This window comes from Pezoporus wallicus, unplaced genomic scaffold (genome assembly GCF_028554395.1).
Source record: "Pezoporus wallicus isolate ANWC-B61680 ecotype Strahan unplaced genomic scaffold, APGP_CSIRO_Pwel_v1 contig_11175, whole genome shotgun sequence".
NCBI lineage: Eukaryota > Metazoa > Chordata > Aves > Psittaciformes > Psittacidae > Pezoporus > Pezoporus wallicus.
Window position 1 is genome coordinate 308,471 of NW_026641536.1, and position 15,339 is coordinate 323,809.

At 45.0% G+C, this 15,339-nt stretch overlaps 4 protein-coding genes across 4 annotated transcripts in view; 3 read left to right on the forward strand and 1 right to left on the reverse strand.

Annotated features, from left to right (window-relative positions):
* The window catches only part of LRRC38 (leucine rich repeat containing 38), an 87,768-nt gene that overhangs the window by 36,453 nt on the left and 35,976 nt on the right, over positions 1 to 15,339 (reverse strand). The window lies entirely within an intron of this gene.
* On the forward strand, positions 1,833 to 4,336 carry LOC130607258 (arylacetamide deacetylase-like 4). Its single transcript, XM_057424212.1, is given in 6 exon segments — positions 1,833 to 1,940; positions 2,041 to 2,308; positions 2,311 to 2,376; positions 2,660 to 2,723; positions 3,572 to 4,053; positions 4,056 to 4,336. Coding segments are annotated over 6 exon segments (1,269 nt in total).
* LOC130607240 (arylacetamide deacetylase-like 4) lies at positions 5,824 to 10,036 on the forward strand. The gene is made up of 4 exons (XM_057424181.1): positions 5,824 to 6,032; positions 7,846 to 8,062; positions 8,264 to 8,327; positions 9,011 to 10,036. Exons 1-4 carry the CDS (start codon positions 5,859 to 5,861, stop codon positions 9,783 to 9,785), a joined length of 1,230 nt encoding a protein of 409 aa, XP_057280164.1. The 5' UTR covers positions 5,824 to 5,858; the 3' UTR covers positions 9,786 to 10,036.
* On the forward strand, positions 10,403 to 13,724 carry CFAP107 (cilia and flagella associated protein 107). The gene is made up of 4 exons (XM_057424185.1): positions 10,403 to 10,626; positions 11,504 to 11,617; positions 12,430 to 12,607; positions 13,235 to 13,724. The coding sequence occupies exons 1-4, from the start codon at positions 10,486 to 10,488 to the stop codon at positions 13,486 to 13,488; spliced, it is 687 nt and encodes a 228-aa protein (XP_057280168.1). The 5' UTR covers positions 10,403 to 10,485; the 3' UTR covers positions 13,489 to 13,724.

Sequence of the window (15,339 nt, forward strand, 5' to 3'; positions counted from 1 at the left end):
CCTACGCTTAACAAACTTACAAGTATGCTGAAAAACCTGTCCTCTGCTTAAATACTCTAATAACAAAATAAGACTGAAACATTTACTTTTGCAGAGCAGATTAGCTTCTCCCCAACATGTTAGTTCCCATTTTCTTTTCTAGATGTCTTTGTTAAAATTATACCCTCTAAACCACTTAAATAATGTCCACAATACAGGGAGCAATATGCTGTTGCTGCAGATCAACCAAGAGATAATTTATGTAAGACGCAAGAGACAATTTAACCTCCACCTTAGTTGGCTTTCATTGTCAATAGCAACCCATCATAGACTAGACCTTTCTTCAGTAATTAACTGCTATCTCTGAACAATCATTTATATCATCCGCAATCCAAGAATACCATAGAATCATAGAATAGTCAGGGTTAGAAAGCACCTTAAGATCATCTAGCTCCAGCCCCCCTGCCATGGGCAGGGACACCTCACACTAAACCATCTCACCCAAGGCTCTGTCCAACCTGGCCATAAACATCGCCAGGGATGGAGCATTCACACCTTCCCTGGGCAACCCATTCCAGTGCCTCACCACCCTTACAGTAAAGAACTTCTTCCTTATACCAAATATAAACTTCCACTGTTTAAGTTTTAACCCATTACCCCTTGTCCTATCACTATAGTCCCTAATGAAGAGTCCCTCCCCAACATCCTTGCAGCCCCCTTCAGATACTGAAAGGCTGCTATGAGGTCTCCACACAGCCTTCTCTTCTCCAGTCTGAACAGCCCCAACTTTCTCAGCCTAGCTTCATATGGGAGGTGCTCCAGCCCCTGATCATCCTCGTGGCCCTCCTCTGGACTTGTTCCAACAGTTCCATGTCCTTTTTATGTCGAGGACACCATGTAGAATACTAGGCTATGCACCAGTCCCACAATTAACATAAAGCTAAATAGGTTATTAAATACATTCTCCTCTTGACTCTTTTCCAATGTAACACATGCTGGTACCTTACACAACATTTATAAGAACTTGAAGGTGTGTGGCACCCAAGAGATCAGTTGCAACTTGGACTGCTCTAAGGCTTACTTTCAGATGAGAAAGGTGCATCAAAGACAGGCATAAAGACACCTCACATTTAGCTAAGCGACATGGCATTTTTTTTTATATACTGCCAGTGGTACTGCTGGTGGGTTTTATTGCTTCTTTCATACTAGCAATTAAGGGAATGATTCAATCCAGTAACTCCAATTTCAGTATCCCTCCTGGAGTGAATCATCCTGGAAAGCTTCAAATTATCCTTGTTCTTGTGATTGGTACATCAGCTATGGTGAGTTACTCTGCCATGATTTCTATCAGAAATGTGGTTTAGGTGTTATTTTTGTAAGCTTATGTGTAAATACTAGAATCCTGCTGGCTGCATCAAGACTTAAATGACAGCTTCCATTTTTGGGGGGCTGACTTTAGAGGACAATTTTAGTAAAATCATTTCTGCTACACCTCAGAGAGTTTCAGTCAGGTTTTCCCTGTTACATAGGGATGAAGACAACCTTAAGTGTCTAAGCAGAACAAGCTGAGCTTCCTTAATGAAGTTTAAATTGATTATTTATAAAAAGTGAAATTGGTTTGATTTCCATTTCAGCTAAGCACAGTTGATGGTTTTAGGCCAGTCTTGGGGCTTTCCAGTAACACTTCAGCAGATAAAACTGGAGACTCCCAGGAAACCTTAGAGGAATGACTTCTGTGTTGTATACGGCTGTAAGTGATGGGAAGCTGCTACGAAAGCACAGGACTTGGTGGCACTGAGATGGAAACTCTTTTCTCCCCTAAGCCATTTTGCCTGACAGTGTGAGTCGGACACATGGCCCTACCTTCTCAGGCACACAGCGCCACAGCAGCCCTGCTCACCCAGGTGCAGCGCCTCGCAGGACACCGCCACGGCTCCATCTTCTCCTGCACCACCTTTCTGGTGAGGTCTAAACCGAAGCGGCCGCTCAAGGCCAGGGTAGAGGCGAGAGGCTCTGGAACAGGTTGAACCTCACCAACACGAAGCCCGGGTGCTCCTCAAGCCTCGCCAAGGGCAGGGTCTCTCCCTCACGGTGAACACCCTAGCGTGGCCTGCAGCAGCCTCCCCTAACGCGGCTGCTGACTGTGCCCGCGGAGCCCGCCCTCCGCTCACCCGCACTCTCCCCCTTCTCTTCGAACAGGGGAAGCTGTTGGAGAAGACTTGGCTGTGCAGCGAGATCGCCTTCACCCGCTACGCGGTCTCCGGGAGGAAGCCGGGGCCGGACCCACAGCTGTGGATGTCGGACGCTCGGCTGGGCCGGGTGCCGGTGAGATATACCGGCCCCGCACGCCTCCTGCCGTCACCTTCCACGGCGGCGGCTGGCTGTACCGCAGCATCGGTGGGGCAGGGCGGGCCGCGCCGCAATGCTCCCTTCCCCGGCAGCGCTGCTGGAGGCGGTGGGATAATTCTACCCCGAAACCTGGCGGGAACTCCAGCACCCGGCTGAGCATCGCCGCCATCTGCGGCCCGCTGAGCGCTCCCGCGGCTGCCGGCCCCGAGGGGAGGCGGCGTGTGGCGGGCGGGAAGGGCGCGGCAGGGCGGGAAGAGGAGGTGCCCGCCTTTCTTTGCCTGTGGCGTGTGGAAACGGAGCGGGCCCGTAGCGATCCCCCGGCGTTTTGCAGATTCCCATGAAAACATCTGCAGTTACACTGCCAGGGAACGTAACTCGGTGGTTGTACTAATTGGGTGAGTTACGTTGGTGTAACCCTATGGAAGTCTTTTTGCTTCTTTTCACTTAGCACCACAGTGTTAACGCATACTGTGGGAACACTCCCTCTCCTCAGTAACCGTTTCCCCAGGATCCCAGATGGTCAGACAGAATTCCAAGAGCATGGTTTTAATTTCTTCCTCCCCACACCAATCTGCTAATGCAGGGAGAGTGCAGAGACTCCAAAGTAAGGTTCGTGTACTTTCCAGCATGGAGCTATGCTGGCAGCACACAAAAAAAAGGAATCCTGTCCAGAAGACTTTGGAAATGTGCTGAGAACTAAGAAACCGACTTCAAGGGTTCATTCAGTGATCTATCAGGTGAATGTAATCCCTCTACAAACTTCAAGGTGCTTTCTAACAGTAAGCATCAATTACTAATATATTCTAATACTAATAGTACTGAAAAATACCTCTGTCCCAGTTACTCAAATAAACACAGAAAAATAAAAAAGAATAATTCACAAGGGGAAATATCCTAAATACAGGTGAGGTACAGACTGGTTAAATTACTTCAGCCACAAGCCAAATGCAGTCTACACCAGAAGTATAACAGCAACCTGTATAGTTTAAGTTCTGATCAGTGCTGTTCTGAGAAGATCCCAACTATGCCATGTCCTTGCAACTTCATCCTGCAGGCTATCATTTATCTGTTATAACTTGCTGGACAAATACCTGTTCAGCTGATAATAACACAGGTGTTTGTTATTTTCCTGAAGATAAAATACTCCAAACAACACAGGGAAAGCCAAGGTGCTGTAGGAAAATTGTATTTACAGTGATAGCATTCCCTTCTCTTACTTTTGTTGTCTCTTTCTGTGTGCTAGGTACCGTTTAGCCCCTGAACACAAATACCCTGCTGCGTATGAAGACTGTCTTAATGCCACCATACACTTCATGAAGAATGCAGAGCACTATGGAGTGGATCCTGCCAATGTAACTGTCTGTGGGGACAGTGCTGGGGGCAATCTGGCAGCTGCTGTTAGCCAGACCCTTGCAGGTAGATCAGACCTCCCCAGCCTGCGTGCTCAGGTCTTGATCTACCCAGGCCTGCAGGCCCTGGACTTCAATTTACCATCCTATCACCAGAATCGGGGAGTCCCTCTCTTATTCCAAGAACGTGCCGCTCTCTTTGCTTTGCAGTACCTCAATGGGCATGCACTGCATATGCAAGAAGCCTTGGAGGGCTCTCATATTCCTCCAGATATGAGGCTGAAGTATAGAAAATGGGTAAGTCCAGATCACATCCCCAAAAAATTTAAGGGCAGAGGTGTGAAGCCATGTAAATCCACTGATTTTATTGCTGAAGTTTGAAGAGATTCTGTGAGCCCAACCTGTGCCCGCTGCTGGCCGAAGATGCTGTGGTTCAGCAGCTGCCTCAGTCTTTCATCCTGACTTGTGAGTATGATGTGCTGAGGGACGACGGCTTGCTTTACAAGAAGAGACCGGAGGACAGTGGTGTTCCAGTGACCTGGTACCACCTCGAGGAAGAATTCCATGGAATCATAAGCCTCTATGGTTACTGTGGTTTGTCATTCCCATCTGGAAAAATGGGATTGGACAGAATTGTTAAATTCATAAAAGGCCTGTGAAAACAACTTTACTTCTTTGTAGATTTCCCACTGTTTAGGCTCCCAAACCTCAGGTAGCACTTGTCAGCAAAAATGCGATGTGTAAGAATACCTATTTTCATATTCATGAACTTCAGATCTGGTCTTTGTCCTCATGAGACTCTTGTCAGTTCAGTGTCTACAGCTTTAGTATTTTCCACATACTGTGTTTCAATCCCTTTTCTTTAAAGTCAGTATCTATCTGATTGATTCCTTGTATTTCATTACCAAATTATGTAATTCTATATGAATAATGTCTTTGGAATGACTTGGATTAAATAACTCCTGTGAATTGCAGCCAGGGTCTTTGTGATGTTCATTTCATGAGCTCCAAAGCATGACTTAATTTTATTTAGCTAAAAAGCACAAGGTAGGTACATAGTGAGCTATAAGAAAAAGTTAGAGGAAAGCTCTGGAAATACAGGCAGAGATGAAGTCTTGGTAAGGAAAATCAGCAGATTTTCAGTGGGCTTGACAGATCCACATTTGCAAGAGCACTAGAGGCCTGAGTTAACTGAGGACACCCTGCGCGAGGCAAGTAAGGGCTGCCCTGAACTTGAACTAACTGTAGCTCTACAAACTCCTATTTAATTTTGTGATGTTTCTATTATGCCACTGAAGCTCAGGACAAGACATACTGGTTGAGCGGGAACACTTAACATCGGCTTTAGAAAGTAAGGATCAGTGAACTGGACACTTGATCTGTGTACACTGGAAGGTTTAGCTTAGAGACAGAAAATACGAAACAAAATGTTCTGTTCTTTGAAAGAATGGTTCCCCCAGTATTGTATTTTTAGAATTTATGTTGTGATGTTCTTCATACTTTGAGTTTCCTTTACAGGACAAGGCAGTGTATTCCTTGACGTGATGTCCCATTATATTCTGCTGATAAAGCAAGGAGAAAACAGTCATAAGCATACTCAAAATAGTAAAACAGAGAAATTAACAGCCTAAGGAAAAGATAATCCCCAAACTGAGGAAATCAGAAATTCTTCCAAAAAGAAACGCCGTCTTCCAGTCAGCTGTCACAGCGCAGAGGCAGCCCTTCCCTCAGCTTCCTGCACGCTGCCGTTAGACAAAGAATCCCTAAATTCAGGGACAAACTATAAACTGCCTCCCGCGATGAAGCCGTCAGGGACACAGGGTGCGCTGCAACCCGCCGGCGCTGCGGACTCCCCCGCCTCTTCGGTAACGGCAGCACCCGGCATAGCGCCCGGTCGCACTCCCTGCCGCCCGCGGGGACGCGCGGCTTTGCGGAGCGCCCTTGCCGGGCGCGCAGGTCACGCACCGCCTCCTCCTTGAACCGAGATTACTGCGCGGCTCCCGCGCGGCCGCCCCCCGGGGCTCGCCGCCGCCCGTACCATGACCCCGCGGGCGGCTTTGCGGAGCTGTCACAAACGGCCCGTGACGCCGCCGGCCCGGGCCGCGGTTCGGAGCGGGCGGGGGGGCGGGAGCTGCCGGGCCCCGCCGCGGGCCGGGAGCCCCCGGGGACCGCCGCCGCGCCATGGCGCTGCTGCCCGCGCTGCTGCTGCTGCTGCTGCTCCTGGGCCTGGCGGCGCTGGCAGCCGTGCTGGCCGCGGTCCTTCTCTCCCTGCCCAGCTACGACATCCCGCCCGGGGTGAACCAGCCCGCCAAGCTGCGCCTGGTCCTGGCCGTCCTGCTCGGCACGGCCGCCCTGGTGAGTCGCGCCCTCCGCCCGCTTGTGGTTCCGGGGAACGGGGGACTGTTTCCACTGAGCCCGAGGGTTCGCAGGTCCGGCCCCTGGCCGGGCATCCCCTCGCCGGGAGGGCGGGCAAGCCGCGGCCCGCGGGCTGCGCTTAGGAAGAGAAAACCCCAAGAGGCTGGGTTCAGATCCGCATGTCCTGCGGCTCCCCGCGGGGCAGCACCTCACCGGGACCCACCTCCCGGTCCGAGCGGCGTGCTGAGGCGCGTTAGCGGAGGTTGCCAAACCGCGGGGCTGATTGAAGTCTCCAATTGAGAGCTGGGCTGGTGCTTGGGCTGATAACTGCCCTCTGCTTTAGCCGAAGTCACCTTGCACAAGGAACACTGCAGCCCTTCAAGGGGGCTGACATTGATGGTACGCAATCCGGTTAGGGCTGCTTTACTTAATCCGTGGACTCCCTTTTACAGCATTGCATAAACGGCATTAGAGCTCCCCTAAACTCTTCTCGTGTCACTAGTTGTATCTTTTAATGGTTTTAAATCTTCAGTTTTCTCCTTTAGCCGACAAACACATCACTTTTGCTATCATAAAGACTTGTTCTTCGTGCTGTTTCATACCTACACCATTTACATCCTCTTGAAAGTTACTGACTAAGGTACCTAGCTCTCCTGAATCCCACTACCAGGTGACAATAAGGGAGTGGATAAAGACAGACTCTCTTTGAGTATTTAAAATCGTTTAGGAACTGAACTGTAACAGTTTGTTTTATTCCATTAATTAATTTGGTTCCCAATTTCTTGTTTCTTCACTTTTCACATAAGATTCCTGAATACAGCATGGAGAAGCATTGCAGTAGCATCAGGAAAGGAACTTTCTTGATTGTGCTCAGTAAATGTTGTGCAAATAAAAAGTGGTAACTAATTTGCACAATGCAACTCAGTGCTTGAGTTTTGCAAATTCATTGAGTTTTATGGTCTAATTCAGGAATATTAGTTTATGCAATGAAGAACTCTTAGAAGTTTTATTGCTGTTTCAACATAGGACATTTCATTGTTGTTGTCATGTTGCTATCACAGAGGTGTGCAGGACAATGCTGACAACTGTGTTCTCCAAGGCAGCCACTTTGAATAGCCTGTATCAAATTTCTGATGTGACATAGGACTTGAGTAATGCAAGTATACTTTTTACAGTCTGTAGGATACAAGAGCTTGGGAAAACTGTTGTGGGTTTGGGTTTTTTTCTGAATCAAAGAGCTTTATTTTTATCAGACAAGAGAAATCAAATTGCTGTATGTGAAGACTAGATTTTTCAGTCTGATTCTTCACATTCCAGTGGTTCTGATATGTTAGAAACTAAAACTAATTGAGGCAAACTTAAATACTCCTTTCTGGCTTTCTCTCTGGCTCCTCTCAGTGAGGGGATCTCTCACTTCCATAAGACTGGGCATTCCTACCAAGAAAACCAACCGTGGAGTTACTTTTCCTCACTGCTTTCCACGGATTTATTACAGCAAAACCAAAGGACTAACCAAGCAATGGGAGGGAGCTCTCTGAGCAGTACTAAGAATACAGGAAGCCATTTAGAGAGGGTTTGCAATACATTTGCATGGCCATTATCCTCCTCTGGGAACAGCCCTTGTGGTAGTTATTCTACCATCTTGTGCTGTTATTGCTGTATCTTCTTACAGTGTATTTGTATTTTACAACATTACCCTTCTGTGTTTAAATTTTCCCTCAAATACAGTTCAGTATAAGTATGATGCAGAGTTTGTATAAGTTGGCTAACTCAAGACCTGTAAAGAAGCCTTAATTTCATTTACCTTTAACAGGGAAGGATTTTGGAGAAGACGGGAATTTGCAATCAAATCACATTTGGCCGATATGTGCGACAGGGACGGAAACTAGGGGTGGATCCAAAGCTCTTTATCCAGGATCTGCAGTTTAACAAAGTACCTGTGAGGGTTTATCAGCCTAAAACTACCTCTGATGGGCGAAGGAGAGCTCTCATCTTCTTTCATGGAGGAGGCTGGGTATTTGGAAGTCTTGGTAAGATACTTGCTGGAAGGACTGTAGTGATGTAGAAAGAACGTTCTCATCTTTCTATAAAATTGAAATAAGTGGAGGGCTCACCATGGGATATGGGAGGAAATCTGAAGACAAATGCATGCCCTTCCGGAATGAACATCCCCCAGCTGTCCCAAGGATTAGGGCAATAGCACAGCACTAATGAAAACATTTCTTTTCCAGATACCTATGAAAAAGTATGTCGCTACCTATCCAGAGAAAGTGTCTCAGTAGTTGTATCTGTTCAGTAAGTGCCTGCCCTCTTCTACTCTTTGGAGGTGATTGTTGCTGTGGTGTCACAGCAGCTGCACTGGATTTGGAGACGTGCTTTTTTTCAGAGAAATTTCTGTTGAATTCAGTTAAGTCCATAAAGAGACAAATAGTGATAATGGAGATATCACAGCTCATGACTGTTCAGGCCCTGATACACTCAGAAAAGACCCAAATGGAAATATTCGTCACACTAAGAAAATCTATAAAAGTCAATAAAAAACTTGGCTAAAAAAAAAATCTTCCTTGTGCTGAATGTATGAATAAGGTCCTCAAAATAATTGTATTTATAGAAAGAGAATAATCACACTGCATTACTCCCACTTTACACGTGGGAAGCAGAGGCACAAAATGATTAAATGATCTTGTCAAGGATACACAGGGAGTTTTCAGCATGACTAAGAAATGTACAAAGTCTCACTCAGACTTGTTATCAAAAGAGAATCCTACTTTACTGAATCCTGGTGATTGAGTTTATAGTTTACAGCCTACCTGCAGTCACTAACTGAGGAATGCCTGCTCAGGGGGTAATGGGTATCCTCACCTAGAGGAAAAAAAAAACAAAATGACAGGGCTGGAAGACAGCATAAGATACCATTTTCTGAATAATACCAACAACATTTCCTTCTCTTACTTTTGTTGTCTCTTTCTGTGTGCTAGGTACCGTTTAGCCCCTGAACACAAATACCCTGATGCATATGAAGACTGTCTTATTGCCACCATACACTTCATGAAGAATGCAGAGCACTATGGCGTGGATCCTGCCAATGTAACTGTCTGTGGGGACAGTGCTGGGGGCAATCTGGCAGCTGCTGTTAGCCAAACCCTTGCAGGTAGATCAGACCTCCCCAGCCTGCGTGCTCAGGTCTTGATCTACCCAGGCCTGCAGGCCCTGGACTTCAATTTACCATCCTATCACCAGAATCGAGGAGTCCCTCTCTTATTCCGAGAACGTGCTGCTTTCTTTGCTTTGCAGTACCTCAATGGGCATGCACTGCATATGCAAGAGGTCTTGGAGGGCTCTCATATTCCTCCAGATATGAGGCTGAAGTATAGGAAATGGGTAAGTCCAGATCACATCCCCAAAAAATTTAAGGACAGAGGTGTGAAGCCATGTAAGTCCACTGATTTTATTGCTGAAGTTTATGAGACAGTGAAGAGATTCTGTGAGCCCAACCTGTGCCCGCTGCTGGCCGAAGATGCTGTGGTTCAGCAGCTGCCTCAGTCTTTCATCCTGACTTGTGAGTATGATGTGCTGAGGGACGATGGCTTGCTATACAAGAAGAGACTGGAGGACAATGGTGTTCCAGTGACCTGGTACCACCTCGAGGATGGATTCCATGGAATCATAAGCCTCTATGATTACTGTGGTTTGTCATTCCCATCTGGAAAAAGGGGATTGGACAGCATTGTTAACTTCCTAAAAAGCTTATAGCAAACATCTTAGATTCCACGAGTCTGTTCATGCCTCAACTTAGGAAAATGTCCTTTTAGGATATTGAATATCAGGTGATCGGTAGTCAGTCAAGAGCAGCACTAACAATGACATACAAGGCTCATCAGAACCCCATTCCAGCTGTTAGTTGGAATATGGAACATGCAAACCTTCTAGAAGCTTGTACCATGCTGCAAGCCCTTATCTTTAGTTATGTCAATAAAGAAGAACATAATTTTGAATGGACATCCTGGTTTATTTCACTTCTTAAAAATAAAATTTGATCATGATGAGAGACTGTGTGTGTGCAGGTGTGTGTGGTGCAGTCTATAGAGTATGTACTTTATAATATAGAGGAGTATGTACTTTATGTCAGGGTGTTGTGGAACAATACACTGTTCTCTGATTCTGAGCTGTATTAGAGAAAATATCCAGCTGATTTTCCTGGGTTAGGAGCCATTGTTTTGGTCAACAGGAAGTAGAATGTGGTTACTGGAACAACAGTCACCGGGGAATAGCAAACACAAACGTTTCCATGGCTACGCAGTTCCATGCCTCACTCACATCACGCAGCACGCAGGCAGGCAGAAGTGCTCCGCTGCTGAAGCACTCCCTTTTCTGCCTTAGTTTTAGTGCTGGGCTACTGAGTAATCTTTCACCCACATAACTTGAAGGACAATTCCACCAACCACTGGGGGTGATGCTGTTGAGACGAAGACATGTGATAGCATCGCAAAATGATGGCCAGGACTCGTGGAAAATTGAACCCAGATATTCCACTAAAGTTCTCATTGGAAACTGGCTGGAAGACAGGAAAAGGGAAAGATCCAGCCCTGTGGAGGTAGTGTACTGCTGTAGTCATGAGCTGCAGCCCAGGCTTATCTCGGAAGAGTAAATGAAAGGGAGAAGGATGAGCACCTTGCTTGGCCTACGTCATTCTGTTCATGATCTGCCATTCTTCTCCCTAAATCAGGACAGAGCAAGGCCTGAGCAGAGGTTAATGTGTGTTCCCACTCCACGTAACCTCAGCCAATTAAAAATGCTGTAGCTCTTTTGGCAGTCACTTCAGGCTGCTTTACAGCTTATATGCAACAGTATATATACCAACATTACATAAAAAGGCTTCATTAACCCGTAAGTTAATACTGACTATTACTTGTATCAGAGAATCTTTTATAACTTGGATATTGGTGTAAATTGCTGGTGTAAACATCTTTGCTCGCAGAGCTGCTTGCAGATTGCATGGCCTGCTTAAGAGCCGAGCTGAATTTCAGCATTAGACATTTAACTTTGTCAAAACATGCCAGTTGGATTCAATAGTAGAGCTGCAGAGGGCAAATCCTCCTGACTCTGCTAAAATGACTTCCTTCAGATTTTTTTTTCCCCCGGAGCAAAATGCTAGACTATACTGCAGAGGCTCACCTGCTGTAGCAGAAGTGGCAACAAAGGGACAAAATAAACCCCCCAAAAGGGTTTATTAGTTCATGTGGCAGGGTTAAGTGTTTAACACCATGAATAGTTCTTCCAGGGCTGTGCAGTGTCTTCCATTTACACCAAGGAATCAATCAGAATTGTACAGTGGTGGGTTATACCAGCTGACTTTACCCTCTGAGAAAAAGTACACAGCACAGACCTCTGTCCAAATAAGTGCTTTTTAAATGTAGCTCCTGTAATTATCAGCTTGCCTTAGCTCTACTGAATGTCATATATCTCTCTAGTTCAGGAAAGACACTGGGGAACTGAACCACAGCATATACAGAAAAGACTTCGTTTCCTTCCCAGATCACAAACCAGACCAAACACTAAGGAGAGCCATGGTGCAAAAAATGGAGGTAAGGAAAAGGAATAACAAATTAACAAATTCACATTTTCAAAATGTGTAAAAGAAGATGCTGCAGCTCCATGGCCAGTTCACAGGATCCAGAGCTCCCTTGTGTTTGATTCAGGCAGTATGCCTTCCAGAGGTAGCAATGGCACATGCTTCTTGGTACTCTCTGGTTGTTTCCTAGTCTCTGCCTTGGAGGGTGGCCAGGGGACATGAAGAAAACCAGCACATTACTACCACCTAGGACTGGGGATTGTGTCTTCAGGACATTCCCTGGGCTTTAATATGAGTTTGCTGATAAAAGAGGATTATTTCCGTCAGCACACCTCCACTTCATAGGAACAAACTGCAGTTAAACATGTCCCAGATCTTTTGCTTTTTCCACAAGGATCAGCTGCTAGAATGTGCCTTTCCTCCAAGGTGGTTCTCCACTGCCAAATATTCTTATCATCTCTCCTGACAGACAGTTGGAAGGCAGTAAACGTAATGCCAGTGCATACTGAAGCACTTAAGCAGCATCAGACAATCAGCTTTTCATTTGTAGGCTTCTTAGATGTATCTGCAAATCTATGAAGCATGTGTTCAAATGAGACCAATCAGTTCTCATTACATACTGATGTAGTTGCTTAATTTAACTGGAAATTTACTTTACTTGAAATGCAAATGTCATTACTTTCAGGGATTAAATTCTAAGTAATGTAAGTACTGGCCAAATTTTGTGATATCACTGGGAGGGTAGTCTGACTCTAAAGCATGCTAAACCCTCTGAGGCCTGTGTTCAAAACCAATCAGTGTGGTTCCATGTACATCTCATTTCAGGGCCTGCCAAGGCAGCACTGTTTCACCCATCATGAAGAGCCAAGGAACCGCAATTTAGTATCGGAGTATGATGATAAATACAACAGACACAGTTACAACCCTGTGCTGCCTCCCCTGCGCAACTGGAGTGGACCCAAGTCTTCCTGGATTCCTCAGAAATCAGATTTCCCCATTACTGGTAGTTTTTGGCATTATTAATTCAATCAGATGGAACATGGTGCAGTAGTCAATATATAGAGTTGGAGCCAGGAACCTCCTATTTTAATTCTGTAATGGATCTTGTGGTGAATTCTGGCTGATTTCTTGCCCAGTCAGTAGCTTGTTTTTGGATTGATGAAGTGGAAATGTTGCCCACACAATACTTAATCACCACAGGAAGCAGTGAAGGGTAGTGCAAATGAACAGATTTCTCTCTCTTATTAAATAATGTGAGACACCAGCTGAAAACAAGGAGAGCTGTGAGACACATCTAGCAGCAGAATTCACAGAGTATTACTATGTTTCTAAATTTAAGTGTATGTTAACATACATCTCTGTTAACTTTTTAAGTACCTACCAGAGAGACTGCAAAGAATCAGGACTCATTTAATTTATACAATTAACGCTGTCATATCAATATTTAAGAGTGACTTTTCCCTTCCAGCCGGAGGGTAGGCACGCATGCCTGGGGAACAAAAAGATCTGTTTTGTCCTTAATCTCCTGTCCAAATAGTACAAGTATTCCCTATGGCATCTGTGGAGTGAAAACACCAGGATCAAAAGTTTTATTCTATCATTTCTAACATTCAATCATTTCCTGTCTCAGAACCACCCACTAACTATGGCCTTCTTGAGCACCTGATGAAAAAATGGCACAAGAAAGAAGCTAGAGTGATGAACAGAGTCTACACCACTTCCTATGAAACCCTACCAATTCCTGCCTTTGCTACTCATCATAGAAGACGACCACCTAAAACCCCTGTTCTCCCTTTCATCCAGGGAAGTCCTCCCCAAAATGTTAGTGGAATCCTGGACTATGAAAGGCTTAGAAATATCTGCAAGTCATCAGCTGACTGGTGAGAGCCAGCAGAGCAAAGGGACGCCTCTGTCTAAACTGCTTAGGGTGATCTTAAGTACTACTTAATATAGCTTCACTCATGGATGTGGGAATGATCTGTTCCATGCAGAAGCAATGAGAATTAGGTTATCTAGTCAGAGGGCTGTCTACTAGTTAGAACAAGTTGCTGGCTGCATTCTGACCTGCAGATGGCTGGGAAATTTTCAGAACATATTAAACCACTGAAAAAACAATCTAATCTGTTGGTTTCTAGTCAATTAATAGTTGCAGAAAGGAAAAAAACAAGAACAGGACTGAACTTGAGAGGATATAAATATCTTAATTGCTTTGTCCTTAGTTGTGTTTTCCATTTTTACGTAGCTTGCTATCCACTTGCTTAAAGAAAGGGTAGAAAAGGAACTTGTGTTATTCCATTAAGTGCCTAAAACATCCAACAAAAAAGTAAACATATGGAATGGCTGCCTGCCTAAGGACAAGGGGAACCAAGGTTTCCCTCACTGCATAAACAAGCAGACCTTGACTGCCCTTGGCTCTGCATCCTGAATGGCACTTAGTGGTAGATAAGCTGCAAAGTGAACTGCATTAGCCAACCTTACATTACCAAACAGTAAACCTAGAAGAAATTGTTGTGGGTGTCCTTTATACTGCTGGATGGGCCACCCTGGCACTTTACTCAGTCGAGAAAGCATGGGAAGGACCTATGTAGAAAATGCTGGCAGAATCCAAATTCTTATTACACTGCTGTGCAGCTTCTGCATCTAAACCACATCTGGTCCTGAGGAGCTATCTGCAAGGTTCAGCTACTGTTAGTCTGAGGCTTAACAATTAACTTGTAGCAAGTTAAAGGCTTAGATTAAATATATCTGTATTTCACTGAGTACATATTTATCTCTTCATCAGTTTTGCTCAAAACTAGCAGTTATATATTTATTTTTAGTAGCAAGATAAAGCATATACTTTAGTCTTGGCACGGACAAGCCTCTGGCCATGGTCTGTCCAGAGTTTTACTTCTGCAGCATTTCAGTCACTGTGGTTGAGGTTTGCTTTTTCAACGTTGAATATTCAACTGAAGGACACTGATGGTTCAGATGCGTGTGTAGAGCAACAGTGGCACCTATTGGCAAAGTGATTCCTCACCAAGCTGGGAGAGATCCCAAACTGTCCACGGGGCCCATGAATCACAAAGCAGCTTTGGTAATGAAGTCTTTTAGAGAAGCAAGAGCCCTGCTAATATCAGAGCATTATCTGGCATTACTTGGGCTTCAAAGCCCCAGGGAGATCAAAGGCAATGAGGAAAAACTGAAAGCAAAAGAGGTGAAAGCAGCCATTGAAACACAGCCAGCTATTAGTGCTGTGCTGCAGAAAACATGTTCTCTTGACAGCTTTAAAATAACCCATAAAGAAGGCATTCCTCACAATGGGACAGAAGTTGGCAGCTATAGAAATTCTTGTAGTCACAAGGAAGTCCATCTAGATTAACTTTATCACTATGGAAATATGACAAATAAAAATGTATTTTTCTGTTTATTACCCATGTGCTAAGCTTTTAAATGAAAATACCACTCAGGCAAGCATCCTAATAACACAATAAAGCCCATATGATATGTAGAATACAGCTTAGAAAACTACACAAAGATAGTCTTTACTTCATGCAATTCTCAGTTTGCTTAAAAATCTGCTCATCAATCATTCATAGTTTTTAAATATTTACAGTAAATTGTACATTTATGGTTATTACCTGCTGTGCTTCTAGAACCAAAGGGCATATATGGAAAGAAATTGCTGGATGATGTACAGGAAATTACTGAGATGCACAAGTCCCACCTATGAAACCTCTGCAAACATTAATTCCC

Bases quoted from the DNA above. Each gene is read 5' to 3' on its own strand.
- LOC130607240 (XM_057424181.1), top strand. From the start codon at position 5,859: ATGGCGCTGCTGCCCGCGCTGCTGCTGCTGCTGCTGCTCCTGGGCCTG. The intron at 6,033-7,845 runs GTGAGTCGCGCC...TACCTTTAACAG, and splicing joins TGCTCGGCACGGCCGCCCTG to GGAAGGATTTTGGAGAAGAC. The intron at 8,063-8,263 runs GTAAGATACTTG...TTTCTTTTCCAG, and splicing joins CTGGGTATTTGGAAGTCTTG to ATACCTATGAAAAAGTATGT.
- CFAP107 (XM_057424185.1), top strand. From the start codon at position 10,486: ATGCTGTTGAGACGAAGACATGTGATAGCATCGCAAAATGATGGCCAG. The intron at 10,627-11,503 runs GTAGTGTACTGC...ATATCTCTCTAG, and splicing joins AAAGATCCAGCCCTGTGGAG to TTCAGGAAAGACACTGGGGA. The intron at 11,618-12,429 runs GTAAGGAAAAGG...ATCTCATTTCAG, and splicing joins CCATGGTGCAAAAAATGGAG to GGCCTGCCAAGGCAGCACTG.